Genomic DNA, 18,181 nt, shown 5'->3' on the forward strand with positions numbered 1-18,181 from the left:
TTCACAATTCTGATGAAGTCAGTACTGATAAATGATCAGAATTATAATATTTCTGACTGTCTGAGGCTAAGTTGAATCGAATTGGGACTTTGAAAACCGGAATCGAATGGATTATAGAAATCAGTGATGATACCCAGCCCTAGTGAGCAGCCTAGGCACGACAGAAGTGGATGTAGCTGTAATAGGAAAAGAACTATTGCTAACTTTTCTGTTAAGGCCTGATCCTTCTGAAATTCATAGCCAGTGCTCTGACACGGTGTCATCAATCTTTGAATGCTGAAAAAGCACAGTGTATCCAGAAAAACACATTATATTATATAAATTATTATAAAATTTGTGTGCGCCTAACTTTTGTGCCAGTACGCCTAACTTTAAAAAGTTAGGCGTACCGGTACGCCCATGGCAAAAAGTTAGTCTAGAGCCCTGCCGGCGTTTGGGTCCTCTTTCCCCACATCTCCACGGTCTGCCATCGCATACGATAAAATTTTTACCAGTATTTCTAGTACCATGTTCGTCCACTGCAACATAATCTGTCCCGACAGAAAATCATCTTACAATAAAATGTTATTGTGATTCTGCTCTGTGAATATGAACGGAAAGAAATGACCAAAAATTAAAAACTTTTACCATTTCAAGTAACCTCTTTATTCTGAAGATTTTCCCTTGTAATACATTCATTGTATCCAGCTCTTCAGTGTTTAAAGTCACATTAATGTCAGATTATCTTCCTTGTGCAGCTTTATTTATTTCTTCAGTCTATTCAGTTTCTTTTCTCTGCAGCATGGAGGATGGCAGCACTGCTGTCTTTGGCTTCATGCAGCAGTTCTGACGCTCTCTTCTGGGTCTGCAGCAGAAACAAAAAAAACGAGTTATTCACAAGCAGAGCATATCAACAGCAACATTGAAGAACCTCATGGACACACTTACTGCTGCTCTGAAGGCTTCATCTGTGATGTCTTTGAGGTTGATCGTGACATTGTAGTATGCTCCAAAAACAGCTGTTTCTAAAGCTTTAGCTGCTACCTGAGACCAGAAATAAAACATGACAGGTGGGCTTATTTACAGCTTTGCTGTTGCAGGCGATGTTTGACAGAAAAGTGGGAGTAAAGACTAAAAGATTTAATATGCATTCATGTTTTAACACACCACTAATAAAAGACAAAGTTCCTCTCAGTTTATATCACCATGATGCTGAAGGTGCACTTTATAACCTTCAGAGAATCTGAGCAGAACAAGTAGAAATGAGTGTTTTTTCACACCTGAGCATCAGACTTGCAGCTAAAATTTCCGTAGACAACCATTTCTTTAAGAGATGGCCAAAGGATGCTGATCCTCTCAGCAAGAGCCAATGGGACAGCAACAGCTTGCTTCAGTCCTTCCTGCATCGCAGCTTCTCTCCTGATGAGAACAACAAACAAATAAACAGGAAGTGTTTCTGCAGCTGACAGAAATGAAATTAGTTTTGACCTTTTCAGCTGTAAAAAGAACAAAGTGAATATTTGATTATTTAAAAAAATGATCACAGGTGGAAACGTGGTTCTGAAAGTTACAAGGACATTTTAAAGACGTTTAAAAAATGTAACCTGACGGCATTCAGTCATTAGCAGTAATTGGTGGTCTTAAAGTCTTGAGTATTCACCTTTTCATTTCCTCTGCAGTTTTCTTTGGCATTTTCAGTGCTGCCTACAACATGAGACGAATATGATCAACTCAAATCTGACATGAAGACAAAACATAATCACACTCTGGTTACAGTGAAAGAAGTAAAGAGTGGAAATGGTTCCGGGTGCCTGCAGATGTTTCTGAGGCTCTGCAGCTGTTGGACCTTCCTCCTCACCATGTAGCTGTTGAAGGCGGAGGAGTCGGCATCCACCATGTCCAGCAATTCATTCATGGCCTGATAAAATGGAGGAATCAGCCTCCTCATCACACTGTCCAGATTCTCAAACTGCCTCTTCCCATACGTCATCTGACCAACCATGGCACCCAGTGCGGCCCCCTACAAGAGGGATACGAAATAAAATAAGTAACTAAAAGTAAAATTGTATCATTTTGTTATGAACCTAAAAGCTCGTACCATTGCACCAACTGCTGCAGAAACTGATCCTCCTCCGGGAGCTGCTGTCCGAGCACCAACGCTCTGAACAAACTGCCGCAGAGACAAAGACACCAGCTGTCCATCCTCCTGTGACTTCACCATGTACCTGCACAGGTGATACACACCACACCTACTTTTAACAAGATATCATGATCATTTATCATCTACTATATAATACTGACAAATAATGTTATATATAGCTTTTGTTTTATTTTAAAATATTCTGGGTTTGTCACAGGATTGATGCTGGATGTTGTTAAGGTTTAAATTTATAATCTTAAATGTTTATATGCTAATTATATTGCTTTATATAAGAAAGGCCTAACTCTGAGTACACTCTGTGCCAAAAGTGCTGACACGAAACTGCATGCTTTTGCAGAAGCATTGTAATTGCAGTAGAAAGTGAAACCAACTAGGCTGTTTGATCGAAACTTAAAGTGTGGTGTGACGTAGAGAGCAAGTATATAAATACCTAGGCTGCCGTTTGTGCTTCAGACCTGGGGTTGTGTGTTTTGTGTTCAGGTCTCATTATCCTGGATATGTAAAATAAAGATAATTTTTAAAGTAAAAGGACCACTTTTGAGCCATGTCTTTCTTGGCCCTAAAGAATCCAAAAGAACCGGAATTTAATACTTGGTGCCAGTGACCCGGATTCTTTTGCGGCTGAGGGGACTAATTTGGACCTTAAGGTACGATCTGATATGAGGTGGACAACAGACCACCTCATACCTATACAAAAGAGTATAGGTAAGCGCAAGCCTGTTGAAAATTGTGCACATTGGATGAATTCTAAATTAGTTGTCCACTGAATTGATGATTATTACCATTAAAGTGGCTCAGTAGTGGAAATTAAACTAAATTATAAAATCTATTAAGTAGATCTCAGGTGACATGTCCATGATACCTTTGGGTAATTAGAAATAAATACAGGTAAAGTTTGGGGATATTTGATAAAATTTATTGTGATTAATTTTAGGGTGAAGTTGAAAGTTGTTGTGATGTATGTTTGAAGTTGGTGTGTTATGTGTGTGTTAAGTCAGCCAAGAAAAGAGATTAGATTAGGACATTTGGTCAGGGAATTTTATTCCCACATTGATTATAGGGTGGGACCCGGGCATCAGATAATAAACTGGCGGTTATAGTCCACAGTGATGCTTCCAGAATTATTTAAAGTACTTAGGAAGGGAATTTGGACTTCCTAGGGGTGCAAAATGTTCTGAGGGTTATGCCTCCACTCTGTTCCGGACGCGGAACATTGTCCTTGGGCGAGAGGGTTAATTCAGCTGGCAACTGCGAGCACTGGGGACGCTCGTTAATAGCTAGTGGTCAAGCACCACTTTTCTTGCACCATTTGACCGACAGGGGCGGGGCCCCCGGGCGTGACCATTTTAAACGTGGCTCACATGTAAGCTTTACATAAAGCTTCAGGCGCCAGCACGACGCTGGGCGTTCATGAGGTGGAGCTTCTTGTCGAGCTGCGTGAAGCTCTTATAGATTAAGATAGGACTTAGTAATCGGGCCGCTGTCCCGGACAGATAACGGCTACAATTGACCAGCAAGGTGGGTGAACCTGGGCTTAGATGCTTTTAAATTAGTCGAAATGGTAGGATGACTAGTACTAGAGGAAGATGAAGTGAAGATGTGAATATGGTAATGGAAATAATTTATCTTGGCAGTTACTGGGAGTCTTTTGTTATATATAAATGTGTGAATGTATAAGTGAAGTGTAAAATTGTCATTTGGAATGAATGATTAAAGGTGAACATTGTTTTGAGAAAAAAGTGTGTGTGAGACGACGAAGTTCAGGGAAGTGTGTAAAATGCTGATGAAAGTATTGCGTGAATGATGCTACAAAACTGAGCTGAAAGAATGGTGATATGTGTGGAAAATTGTTAATTGTCCTGATGTCTGAAAGAGCTTTGCTGGGCACGCTGAAGATTTGGTGTGAATGCTGGCAAATGAAAGAGCTTAGTATATTTAAGTGTGTGTGTGCGTGAAATAAGGGCACATTGTCTTTAGATCAAGACTTAGCAGCAGTGTTGGTCAAGTTACTTGAAAAAAGTAATCAGTAACTAATTACTGATTACTTCCCCCCAAAAGTAATCCTGTTACTTTACTGATTACTTATTTTCTAATTACTTAGTTACTTAGTTACTTTTTAAAAACACGATTTACAACCTGAAGAGGTAATAAAGCGATAGATCTTTCAGTCCAATTCTACTTTTTCTGCATAATCCATCATACAAAATGTAATCAAATGGAAAAGTCTCTTTTTTTTAACTTGTTTTATCAGTTTTAATCTTTTAACTTTATGCATCAAGCAAAAATTTAATTATATGCAACATTCTCTGAGTTGAATAAATTAGTTTAACATTTAAACCTATTTTCTACACATTCCAGCACATAAAATAAAATATTTTTTGTTTTTACACTCACTCTTTCAAATAGATGCAAGTAAAACACAGCAGAACATAAATAAAGTCAAAGACTCAGCGGTCCTGTTGCTCTATTTTCACCTGTAAAGCAGGACTGCGGTAGGCGGAGGTTTACCCTGGTGCAGGTGTGCCGCGGTCAGTTGAAGAATCCGCGAGTTTCTCTGTGAGTTTCCCATTACATCGTTGCGCACTCGGTGCTTGCTTGGAAGTTAAGGAAGTTTTTTCGTTGTAAAAAGAAGTTTTCTTCCCACGCACGATGGACACTAATGTTTTTGTCACTTTTTATGGAATCAAACTCAAAGTAAGGTCAGTACTTCCACGCTTTAAACGCTGCACGCTCATACTCTCTCCCACAATCGATATGTGATCCATTGTTGATCTGCACACAGCTGTTGTCACTAACGGCGCACTCGCTTACGTCACTGTCGTGAGACATTCTCGCACGAAATCACGGTTTTAGTAACGCAGTAACACAGCGTTCCTACGGGAAAGTAACGGTAATCTAATTACCGTTTTTGCAATAGTAATCCCTTACTTTACTCGTTACTTGAAAAAAGTAATCAGATTACAGTAATGCGTTACAAGTAACGCGTTACTGCCCATCTCTGACGTTCACCATATCACAACAATGAGGTTATACAAAACACACATATACAAAGGGTTACATGTGAAATTACTTTTGGGGAGAAGCAGAATTGAGATAGTTTGAATCCACAGCTCAGTGCAAAGAGGCATGAGTTAAACCTGATTATAAAATACATATGCAATGAAGAAGCAGCTTACACTCCATTAACATGACCACATAACATGAACGCAAGGAAGAACACGCTTACATTTATCAAGGTGAATACATGAAATAAATTGGTATTTCTGGCCGGAGAGAGAGAAGTGGGTCATTTAAGCACTCATGATAATAATGAAAATGTCTCAGTTTTGTTATTTTTAGGTGTAAAGCAGACCTGGATCAATTTTCCACATGCAGCGGTCGGAAGAAACTTATAGGTAAACATCACTGGAAACGTTCAGGCCGAGTTTCTGGTTGAATTGGCTGAAGACAAGGAATGCTGTTATTTAAGGTGGGACATCAAAATTTGGGTTAGTAAACTTGGGGAAGAGAAAACTGACTGCTTAAGTGGGAAAACACTGCAAAAAGAAACATACAAAATCACACACACAAACAGAAACTGCATTAACCTTACAACTACGAGAGAGCTCATGAAGATTAGACAGCATGTTGAGCATGTGAGTCTGTTTATTAGTGTTAAAATAGTGTGAATTTAACACACTTAAACTCTGAAGTTGAGGAATAACTCAGAAAAGCTCCATGACAAGAGAGTGACGTTGGTGAAAATGAAAAAGTGATTAAGAGCTTGAAGTAGTTTTAAAATAGTGAATTGGAAATGCTCTTGTGTCGATTGAGCAAAACAAGTGATTTTTCTAGGAAGGAATAAAATAATTTAATAATGTGGTAAGATTTAAATATGCCTTTCTCTTGTCATGGTAACTTCTTGAGATATGACTCAGTATGCAAATTAGCTGAAATGAGTGGTGAGAAAGAAGCTTCCTGTGTGGCTGTGTGTCTGAGGCTTTCAATGAAGGAAACATAGCAGAGACTGAGGAGGATTACTTGGTGAAAGATATAATAGCAAAGTAACAGGATAATAAATTAAGGTGGTCAGGTCTGTTCAGAAGGGCAGATTTGGACAAGAAATTTATAATTTAGTGATGACACATTGTTATAACGGGTTTACATCTTATGCTAAATCTATGTATGTTAAAGTGCTAAAAGGGGAACATAACTGTGTGGCTTTTAACAAGATTTTTTGTGTGTATTTAGCAGGTGAAATTATGTCAGTTGACCTCGGACTCTCAGGACGCTGTGGAATCTGAGGCCAACCACTGAGATATGATGTGGGGAAGAATGAACAGAGGGAGTGATTTTAAGTCTGATTTCAGACTATGTAAGTATTAATTAAACCAAGAGTAGGGCAAAACTTTTGTGGCCCTGAAGTTTTAATCTCCATAACATATTGATAGATTAATAAGCAAAATTTTTGTGTGTTTAAGATCCTTGGGGTTGTTGTTTGAGTGATGGGTGGATTCTGTCAGTTAGATTTGGGTTGTTTTCTTATTTTATTAGAGGGAGTTTTAGTAAACATGGACATGTCTAGAATTGGGCCCTTTAAAATTGTAACAGTGCACTTAGAGAAAACCTGTCAGGTGGTTATGTGTTGTGTTTTGATGAGCTAATAATCAGCTCTCTTTTTTTTCATTTTTTGTAAGCAGGCCTTCAAGATTGAATTAACAGCGCTGAAAAGCGCCAAGCAAACTACTGTTTTGGACGCTTGGCCTCAAATTAGGTGAACCACAGCCTCACAGATCTGGGACTATGGACCATACGGATCGGGCTCTCATTGGCATGTTTCAATTTTTTTTATTTTTTTTTTGCCTCAGATGAAGACAGATGAACTGCTCCATCTACAAAGTGGAATTTCTGAGCACCTGAATAGAGAAACTCTAAATCCCCCAACAGGACCTTCATGAAAATCATAACATGTTTGACCTCTTTTCTAGTGACGGCACTGCTAGTGAGAAACGTACGGTTTTTGATATTGTCATTGCAGAACAAACTGACATTGATACAAGATATCAGATATCACTGATACAAATATGATTGATATGGAACCACTGATATCAGTAACTACTGGAGGGACTACTATAAAAAAAAATAACTGATTCAACCAACAGATTCTGTCTGCCATGATTCTTTTTAAGACATGTCCCACCTTAACACTGTATAAGAAATGGTTCTCACATTTGTTGAAATATGGTCCTTAAAAGACACCAAAATACAACAGATGCTGGCATCATCTCAGTGGAAAAGAAGCATCCGACTGGTGTGCTAGGGTTCAGAAGTTCAGAAACATGATGTAAAATCTGGTACCAGAGACAACCTACTAACCCTCAATGATTATTAGGTGGGTTTGGCAGTTTTCTCAATCCACTCCACAAATGTTCTAGAGACTTTAAAAGGATTTATAATGTCCTTCTGCTTTCTGTTTATTTATTACTCACAGATAAAATGTAATCCTGTCATTATAAGGGCTGAATGTTCTTTGATGTTCTTATATATTTTTCGGGATATAAAGTATATAATGAATCAGCTGACTACATCACAGTTTGTAAATACTCACTCTATGATTCTCTCCTTTGGATTAAACAGACCGAGGGAGTCGAGGCCAAGTTTACTGATCACCTGACAACAAACAAACAAACAATCAGAGCCTATAATTTATTAAAATATCTTAAAAAAAAACAAAAAAAAGAGTCATCTGCTGACCAGTCGGACTTTGTGCTCCTCTTTGATAATGAAGAGTCGTTCTCTCTGGATGTAAAAGTCAGCAGAGTCCAGCAGAGCCTTCAGAGGGATCAGGCCGACAATCTGAGAGCCGACCACAGGCAAGTTTAGGTCCTAAAAGACAATTTCAATAAAAGAAAAAATTAAGTCAGTAACAGTCTAAGGATTTGTTGGTCTTTACTTAACCCTTTAAGACCTACCATAGTCTGCCAGAGCTTATATTTATATTTTTACATGCTGTAGTTCCCTTTTTGGGAGCATTTCAAGTTGCTATACGTTAATACAACAGTTATAGCTCAAATTTTAATAATATGTATGCATTAAGTCCATAGTAACCACAAAAATTGCAAAAAAGTGCAATAAACCACAAAAGAAATTAAAATCGTTTTTAGTTTTTTTTTTACATATATTTATAGTTAGAGAAATTTAACCTCTTAAGCACCAAGGGGGGTTTCTGAACTTCCTGCTCGAAAATGTAATGCCCAAATTTAATTGATTATTTCTCTCCAATTACAAACTCTGTCCTTACAATCTCGGTATCAAAATAAAGCTAACACTCACCAGAGGTGTAAATATTGAAGCAGATATTACTGTGTCAAAGTTCCTGAGACTGGAACACAGGAAAAGTAAGTATATTTTATCCTCGCCTAATTTTTTTTTTTTTAAATTTTTAGCATATAACCCTTTTAAAAATATGCCTCAGATCACATTTGGTTCCAGGATTTCAGTAACCAACATATAAACATCATCTGTGCAAAGATTTATGTTTCTAAAGTGAAACAGTGAAAAATTACTGCCCTGTCAATACATCAATATCCAGACGTAGTACAAAAATGACCAAATTTGGCACATAATTGGACACCATGCCAGTTGAATTTTTTTAGGTATTAAAGAGCAGAAATTAATAAATTTTATTATCAGGCCTAAAAATGCTCTTTTTTAAAATATATTTTTGAAGAATTAACCACACATTTACATGGTAATGGCCCTTTTCTGCAGTGCGCATGAAGCGTTTAAATGGTCTCTGGCCCTTTAAACTCCGAGGGGCTGTAACTTTGGTTTCTTTTGGTCAATTTGCATGATTGACACCTCTTTTTAATTGTTTTAGACAATAGAATCAAAGTAACGATGCCACGTTCACGTCACTTCAACCAATCAGACGTGGGCCCAAATTTGCTGCATGTGGCGTCTGTCCAGTCACGTGTCTGTAGGTGGGTCTAAAATGGAGGTTGTTGACAGAAAACGGCTCTGATGCGGCTAGGTAGGCATGGTAACTACTGGTAATCACGTGGCTACCGGCTACCAGCGAAAATAACGGAGGAAATCGGGATGGTAAGCCAATCTCTGTCTTAGCGCATTTGCACCACTCTGTGTTTTAGTGGTCTTCTTTTGCGGCTCATTCAGTGAATTTTGGTCTGATCGTGGTGAAACTTGGTGTGTGGAGTCAGTGATAGCTCTGGAAGCTATCCAGCCTATCTTTAGCCGGTTACATGAAGTCTGGAGAATTTCCGGTTCAGTTTTGTTTGTTTAGCGGTCTTCTGTGCATTTACGTAACTGCTTGTTTAATCATGGCTTGTTTTCAATGTGTTTGGTGGTTGTAGAAATGGTTTATATGACATTTTAGCTGAGATTCTGAGGTTTCTGTGGATACCACACATGTCTGGACTTATATTTCTCATCCTGTGTTATAACTGATTAAACGAGATGTCCTCCTTTTTGCCCCCGGTACCGGGGGCGTGGGGCTTAAGTGGTTTTAAGAGGTTTATCCCTCAAAACTGTAAATAAAAAAAAGTTGTACAAAAAAGTTTCCAACAACAGGAAATTTATTTTGAGTGTCTTCATAATTTTATTTTTGAGATACATCAATTTTTATATACTACAGGAAAAATGAAAATGAGTATTATAATGCTAATTTGCAAAAAAACCAGCATGTGCATCAAAATAAACTATTTCCAGCAGTGTAATTTGAGTTCTAAGCATCCCAGAAACGACACAAAGTACACAGCTCTAACCTCCGCATCTCTGCAGATCTCCTCATACACAGCATGGAGGGGCGTCACCTCATAGTCCAGAATGTTGGTGGAAACCTGAGCAAGGTTAGCCTCATCCAGGTACCAACCAATCCCCTGCACCTTCTTCAGCTGCCCAGGCTTATGAACACAGAGAAGAAGAAGAAAAGATTTTAATACTTAGTTTTATATCAAGTCCTATTTAATTAAGTAAACCTTTCAAACAAACATAAGAAATTCAAAAATAATCGGAAATTTCAACAAATTCTCCAAAAAGTGGAAAATATTAGAAAAAAATTGATTTAAAAAAGAAAAATCTGAAAAATTCATCAACAAAACAGGAAGAAAGAAATCCTAAAAGGACATTTTAATCATGTCATGACAGCGAGCAACACCCACAGCATGAAAAGCTAAATAAATAACCCAGATTCCCAGGACGCACCTGGTCCTTCCCTCGACCCTGCTCCCGGATGTCCAGTGCTATGCGATGAGCCTGTTCTTTAGTGCTGATCAGGTTCACATTATAGGCAATGAGGAACTTACGAGCACCAGTTACTGTTGCGCCCCAAGATGGTACAAAGTCGGCGGGGCCAAAGTCAGGGGCCCATTCATCACGTTTCAACTGGAGGGAGAAAAACATTGTAATTGGAAATAGAGACAATTTTCTTGTGGTTAACCATATTTCAAGTTAAAAATAAAAATCAATCACTGACCCTGCTGTTACAAAGAAACCTTTTTTTTTTTTTAGAAATCATTCTCAGAAGTTAGAACCACACAACACTAAATGAGCGAAGAAGAAAGGAGATAATGATTTGATGAGTCCTCACCTTTTCAGGCAAAGCTTCGTACTCTCCTGTTCGCACAGATGGGAGGCTTCTCCTGGTCTCTGTTCGAGCTGCTTCTCCATAAAGATACACTGTGGAAAAAGAAACTTATTTACTTCTTAATTTGAATTTAAACCAAAAACAGTGTATAGTAAGCTGAGACTTGAATCTCGGGTTTATTGCTGAGAGGGTGAAGCCTCCCTTTTGGTTCTAATGTAAAAACATTTTGTGGTTTTTAAAAATCAGAGCAGTCAGGAAAAACCCCCCAAATCATTTTACCTCATTAACCTTCCAGTTCTGTGCTCCCCCATCCCCCTTACTTTAGTGTTCTCATTCAAAATTGACCAGTCTGTTTTAACAGCTCTTAAAAGAATGACCAGGAATACAGTGCCACCCACTCATTTGCACTTCTGGAGTTTTGTTCTGGGCTCAGCATGCACTGGAGCTGACGTCCAAATGTTTGCATTTGTAGTGACAAAGTTGCTCTCTGACTTTGGCAGCAATTTATTGACAACTCAGTAAGAACATGGTAATAGTGTGGAGTGTGGCATAAAGGGACAATAGTTCCATAATACCATATACCACTATGCAATTACAATATAATAACTAGTAATAGCTTGTTTCATTGGCTTTTAGCTTTTGCATGCAGCATAGTAGAAATGGTAGTCTTATATTTAGTTGCACTGATTTATAGTTATTATATAAAAACTACCACACAAGTACACCACAGCATCAAATATAAAATATTTGAATATTATTACATTCAAACAAAGGACCCTTTTTAAGGTATATGGAAAATTCATTTCACATATAAATATTGTAATATTATCCTAATATATGAAAACACCAACGTGCATTATTATCTTATTATCATGCCATTACTACCACATCACTGTTATTATAAATGTATTCCCATAATTCTGCACAGAAATTACTATTTTATTGCTCACAGCTTCTCTTATTCTTAGAAAAATATTACTGTACTGTTACTAACAGCTTTACCCTCACAGGCATCATTATTCTATGCTATACATTTCGGCCAATAGTGGTCAACTAAAAATTACTTTGTTTATTATCTTGTATGTACATTAAAATTAAATAGTAATACGTAGTTCCCACTCTTTTATTGCCACATTATTGGCCCAGGATTATGTTATTATTGGGCTCTAACATAAAGTGTTTTATTTTCATCTCAGAAGTCAAGATAAGATAAGACTTTTGACTCAGTTAAGAAACAATAAATAAATCAACTTCTGACTCTTTGGCTTCATTTGAATGCGACAGGTGATTTTTTTTTCATGTACTTGGTCTCTCACCACTGATACAACACTAGCATCTGTGCAATCGGTCTCCGTACAGCTCTTATAGTCCTGAATAACAAACCAAAACCTTCCACTTCAGTCTGATTTCCTCAGCTACAAAAGACTTATTAAATTCCAGACTTATTTACTTACAATATGAAATTCTGAATTAAGTAGCACCTCTGTCATTTACCTAACTCACACAAAAATTCTGGGCACTGATCAGCACCTTCCACAAAACAAGGAGACATTGTTGCCATCATTAGAAAACCACTGGGTGGAGAAAAAGGCTTAACAACAAAAACCTCACAACTGTGAAACATTGCAGGTTGTCATAAGTCTGTCTGTGTTACTTGCTTTTTGTGCTTTATGTCTCGTCTGTCTTATCCAGGTATCGCTGTTTTTTGTTTTTTTTTAGTTTTCCTAATAAACAATAAAAATTGACTATTTTTTTTTAATTTTACATTGGCATTTAGTTTTATAATTTTATTCTGTTTCTCATTCTTGTTTTCTTGCATGTTTGACTGCAGTAAAGCTGAAGCTGTTTTTTTTTAATGAGCCTCACCGGGCACATGCAGCATCTCTGCCAGTTTCTGTCCAAACACGTTGGCACACTGCACGCAGTTGTCCATGCTGACGTTCTGGACGGGGATGAAGGGACAAACGTCCATGGCCCCGGTCCGAGGATGTTCACCTGGACAGGAAACATGTTAATGCCTTGATGTTAGGAAGCAGCTCCCTGAGATGAGCTGCTGGGCTCAGACACACCTGAATGTTTTCTCATGTCAATAAGGCTGAAGGCCTGGCGGGCGGCGTTCAGCGCCCCCTCCACCACTGCCTCAGGAGAGCCCACAAAGGTGTAGACGGTGCGGTTAGTGGAGGCTCCAGGGTCGACGTCCAGCAGGCTGCAGCCGGGTGTGCTGGAGATGGCTGCTGAGATGGCATCGATCACCTAAACAGTTCATAGAGAAGTTGTAATAATGTGGCTCACCTGCTTTAGTTAGTCAAGCTCAAAGGAAATATTGTGTTGATAAAGAGCAAGAACACTTTGGATTGCGAGTAAGGATACTGCGGTGGCCAGAGTTTAGACTGTAATAATGGCTCTAATGAGCATCACAATGAAGTGAATGACCAGAATTTTATGCAGAATTGATTCTATAACTGTAGAAATTTACACTCAGCTGTCATTGAAATAAAATGGAAACAATTTGAAATGATTTAAAACCCGCATTAAACTGGAAATAGAACAAAGATAACATCAAAAAATTGAGAATTTGTGTTAGCAACAAGTATCAAAGTCTTAAATTAGGAACATGTTTCTCAATGTACTGCATCGGCTCTATTTATTTATTTATTTATTTATTTACATTGTTATGAGGACACCAGTTGCTGCAGTTTGAAAACGACATACGTCCTTTCTCTTTCATAAAGTTGGGTTTCAGCTTCACCTGTTTTGTATTTTTGGTATCATAAAGCATCAGATGCTTTCAGTGAGTGTCCAATTTGGACTGTACTCTGGTTTGATTGGCAGCTGATTTTTTACAAACCAGTGCTGCTGGAATATGAGAACAGTGTAGTTTGTCAAAAAACAAGCAGCTTCTGTGGTTAAACAGAAAATCAGCTGATTATTTAATGTTCCCACTTCCGTGGAACTGTTTTCCTCTTGTGGGAACAGAGGGCAAAGGTCAGTACACAGCTTTACTCTGGAGGGAATCTTTAATGTCTGTTTAACGAATGTTTCAACAGATAATCTGAACTCAAGAGCACCTCACTCACACGTTAAACACATCAGTCTCCTGCAGATTTCATGTTGAGACATTTAAACTGTTTTCAGAGCAGTTTAAAGATATTTTGTTTGTTTAAAGATAAAAAGATTAGCTGTTTAATGTTTAATGACATATCTCATTACTCTAAACCATATCTTGGTCACTTTTTACTGAACCGCAGTTTTTGACAGTTTAAGTTATATTCTAGCATTTTATGCACTTCCTGTTCAGTAAAGATCCAGAAATCTGTCAATATTTTTATTTTAAATTCAAAGGCAAATGAAGAATGAAGTCTAGGATCTTGCTATGCTCTTCTTTTCTCTTTTCCTTTCTCCTCAGATGGCTGTTCCTCTGAGGGAGGCTACTTCCTGTAAGATGAAGTTCTTCCTCCCCACTGTCACCAAGTGCTGTTCACAGGGAATCATCCGATTCTCTCTCTCTCATGATCTCAAACTGCCAAAAGAGCCTAAAGTTTTTTCAGATTTTTTAAAATCATCTCAATGTCAAAGATATATAAACTATTAAATCAAACACACAGATCAAAGCAGCAAATACAAACACTTGCAGTTGTAACTTTAAAACTAAAGTCAAACAGCATTTCAATTCACAATGAGCACATTTATACTTGAATCACATTTTGCTGATAATACTCACACACCTTTACTTATTTACTTTAAACTGTTTAAATGTTAATTAGGCAGAAAAGTCCTCCTCTCACCTCTTTGTTTCGGCCCTCGGAGAAGTTGGGGACACACTCCACCAGCCGAGCCATGGTGCCTGCTAACTGAATGAAAACCCAAAGAGTTCAGTTTCACCCAAGTCCAACCTCACATACCCCCCTCCAAAAACCTCTGAACCCCTCAGACAGACACTGAGCAGCGGTTCAATCATTAACTGTGTGCAGCAGATCAGTATGTAGGTCACCTGACAATGATTACCACCTCTGCACACAGACACTCTTTCAAATGCCAGCAGATTTTTTCTACATAAGAGAACTCTGTCTCAGTTTCTGATCACAGGCTGCGCTCTTGAGATAGTCCAGTCCAGAAGGGCAGAAAAAGCATGTTTCCTTCTATTCCTAAATCCTTGACCAACCAATCAGCATACTTCAAGACATTACTGATGCTGAATTTGTGAAAACTAAAATAAAACATAGACTTTTCATTCTAATAATTTTATCCTTTAGCTCTATGTTCACCGAGATCTGTCTCGCTAGCGTCCTGTAGCTGAATTTTTGCCAATTTCAGTACAGTGTGAGACATATAAGGACAGCCATAAACATCTGGGCTCTGTGCTGTGAAACAAATTCAACATACTCAGAATAACTTCCAGTTACCTGGATTTATGGCTTTACCCTACCCTAACATCATCAGTCAGACAAAGAGGCCATAAGAAAGTAGGTATCAACATTAGGTTAAACCAGGTCAGTCTAGGTACAAGTGCTGTAAAATGACAAGGGTGGCTTTGGCAGCATGTGACCAATTTGCCACCTAGCCGAAAACCCGTAGTGATCACGTACGTGTCTGTAGTATTGGAAGAGTTGAGACACATTTTTTTATAAACACTGCATCTCTGTGGCTTTTAAACCCCAAAACACGCTGCACCAAAAATTAGCCCACTCCAAGAATCGGGTCCCCCGACACAAACAGAGTAAGATAGTGTACGCTGTTAAGTGCCAAGAGGATTGCCAGGATTTATCTATTGGAGAAACCAAACAACCTCTGCCAAAGCAGATGGCACAACACAGAAGAGCTACCTCATCAAACCAAGACTCTGCGGTCTATTTACACGTACAGGCCAGTGCACACTCTTTCAATGATGAGGATGTACACATCCTGGACAGGGAGGAACGCTGGTTTGAGTGCGGAGTCAAGGAGGCCATTTACGTGAAAAGGCGAGGAATCCAGGCGGGGGCCTATGGGTACATCTTTCACTATCTTACAATGCTGTGATTGCAGCCATTCCCCAGCTCTCTGTAAATGGTACTCATGGCCATTGATCAGTCGTCTTTGATCAGTGGTCTTTGATCAATGATCTTTGATCACTAGTTGTTGATCAATGGTCATGAGAATTTGCATAATTATGATGAAGAAACTAACCTCCTAGCCTACTGTTCCTTCAGTGGTGCTAGTTTCTCATTATACAAATGTACTGTTTATAAGATTGGGGAAACCTGCAGTCAGCTGAGACTGAAGAAGTCACTTAGATGAGTGACGAAACGTTTCTCCCACTGAAAACGCTACGTCCAGATGAACAGAGTCAACTTTTTGGGACTTGGAGTTGATGTTCCTCACTTTTGCCTAATAATGATTTACATTTCAGGTGTAGAGAGGTTGACCCAAACATGGAAGCTTTTTTGTTCCATTTAACTCATAAGGAGCAGTGGGCAGCCACCAGCATGGTCAGCATCAGTGGTCATTACTTGTTTTCTCTGTACATTTGAATTCTGGGTTAAATTGTCCTAAAACAAAACTCCCCCTACTGAATAATTTACAGCCAGTCCCTGTAAACTGGCTCTAAATTATTAGAGTGGGTGTCAAATGTAAGGCTCGAGGCTCACAGTCGGCTCATAAATGTTCGATTTTAACTGTATTTTCATGAGTTTTACTGCTTGTCCTGCTGATAAAGACCTCCCCCATGTGCATTCATACCACACTAAAGTAATTAAGTAATAGATAAAAAGTTCAATGACAGAAAAGTTGCATTTTCTTTGTGTACTATAGAAATCTCTCTGTTATTTATTTATTTATTTTACAATCGGCTCATAATAATAATAATAATAATAATAATAATAATAATAATAATAATAATAATAATAAAAAGGTAGAGGACAGTGAGCTACCAGGACGTCTCTGTAATTTTACAAAATGATTGTTTAAAGTTTAAACCCAAAGAGTCATGCTGACAGATTTCTTTGATTAACTACATTAGCATTTCTCTATCATGTAGAAAAAAAAGACATACGATTGTAGCAACACTTCTTTTTCCCGTATTAAGATATCTCATGGATTGCAGTTAAACTTCTGTACAGTGACAAAAAGAAGGGTTTCACTGGTCAGGACCACTTAAAGGCAAAGTGGGTGGTGCATGGTCCATGATGTAAAATGAGTTGGACATCACTGCTATACAGTATTATGGTGTTTCTATTATTTTGACCTGTTTTTGATGAACACGTGTTACCTTTACCTTCACTGCTGCTGACTGTAGGTCCTTGATCGTTTTACAATAAAAACAAAAACGACATTAAAAGTTTGCAGATACTGAGATTTACCAGTGACACTTCAGGTTTCACACTGTGCACCTTCCCTACGGTAAATCACACCATATTTATTGATTTAGCACCTTTTACGAAGGTGGACTGCAGTTCAAAGTCCTTTATAGGTAACTTATGAGCAAAGACAGTCGATACAGGAACTTTTTCCTGAAAAAAACGTGCAGTAAAACAATCATGTGTTATATGATCTGGTGGCTCATTGTGAAGCAGAATAATGCAGCTGAATGGTTTCATGCAGACTCACAGAGTGGCGTCTTTAAATATGTAAACTTTTACCAAACCGGACAAACAGGAAATCTGATTTGCAGCAGCTCATCATCATGGATGGCTGGGTTTGGCTCGTTTTCACTCTGGGTAAGAACAACTGAGTTTATCTGATTGTTGCTGGCATTTCTGGAGTTGTTAGTGAGACACAGTGTGACCTAAGTCACATCATATGATACCATAAAACACAATTTCTACTGTATTTTTTCCTTGACAACAATAACTATTATTTTAGTCATCACTGAAATCTCATCTAAGTCAAACTTGATTTTTCTTAATTTTAGATAAATAAGGTTAAACTAATGTTTACAGTATGAACAGATAAGTTATGCATGCAATATATAAAATTATTTATATAATTTGTCTATTTTTTTTTTTGCTTTTCTCAGACTTAACCCAACAATTAAAAACATCTCAGCAACAGAATGAAAAAACATGTCATTTTATTGTTTTGGTTAATTTGTCATTCCCCAAAAGTTGATTCTGTTCATCTGGACGTAGCGTTTTCAGTGGGCGAAACATTTCCTCCTAAGTCATCCAAGTGACTTATTTAGTCTCAGGTGACTGGTGGATTCCCCAACCTTATAAACAGTACATTTGCACAATGACTGATACCAGCCCACTGAATGAAAAATGGGCTGGGAGGTCAGTTCCTTGATTGTTAATATAAAAATTGTGAGACTAAAGAAATCACTTTGATGACTGCTGTTTCTTCCACTAAAGATGCTACATCCAAATGAACAGACTCAAGTTTTTGGGATTTCCTTGCCTGGATGATTGAGCATGTATCAAGACTTTTCTTTGTCATTATCTTTATAACTAGCAAACTCTGTGATATATATACCAGTATAT

General features: G+C 38.1%; 1 protein-coding gene across 1 annotated transcript; it reads right to left on the minus strand.

The window, feature by feature from the left end:
• Positions 1 to 621: 621 nt before the first annotated feature.
• ftcd (formimidoyltransferase cyclodeaminase) lies at positions 622 to 14,667 on the minus strand. The gene is made up of 14 exons (XM_004573198.5): positions 14,510 to 14,667; positions 12,794 to 12,977; positions 12,591 to 12,719; positions 10,728 to 10,816; positions 10,343 to 10,522; positions 9,904 to 10,041; positions 7,874 to 8,005; positions 7,728 to 7,789; positions 2,078 to 2,204; positions 1,838 to 1,999; positions 1,640 to 1,683; positions 1,260 to 1,398; positions 928 to 1,023; positions 622 to 844 (listed from the first exon to the last, which is right to left on the minus strand). Exons 1-14 carry the CDS (start codon positions 14,561 to 14,563, stop codon positions 761 to 763), a joined length of 1,620 nt encoding a protein of 539 aa, XP_004573255.2. The 5' UTR covers positions 14,564 to 14,667; the 3' UTR covers positions 622 to 760.
• Positions 14,668 to 18,181: the final 3,514 nt, after the last annotated feature.

Source organism: Maylandia zebra, linkage group LG23 (genome assembly GCF_041146795.1).
Source record: "Maylandia zebra isolate NMK-2024a linkage group LG23, Mzebra_GT3a, whole genome shotgun sequence".
NCBI lineage: Eukaryota > Metazoa > Chordata > Actinopteri > Cichliformes > Cichlidae > Maylandia > Maylandia zebra.

Excerpts from the sequence above, each read along its gene's own strand:
- ftcd (XM_004573198.5), bottom strand. The coding sequence starts at position 14,563 with ATGGCTCGGCTGGTGGAGTGTGTCCCCAACTTCTCCGAGGGCCGAAAC. Across the intron at positions 8,006-9,903 it reads AGATCTGCAGAGATGCGGAG|GACCTAAACTTGCCTGTGGT; the intron begins GTTAGAGCTGTG and ends ATTGTCTTTTAG. Across the intron at positions 7,790-7,873 it reads AGGAGCACAAAGTCCGACTG|GTGATCAGTAAACTTGGCCT; the intron begins GTCAGCAGATGA and ends GTTTGTTGTCAG.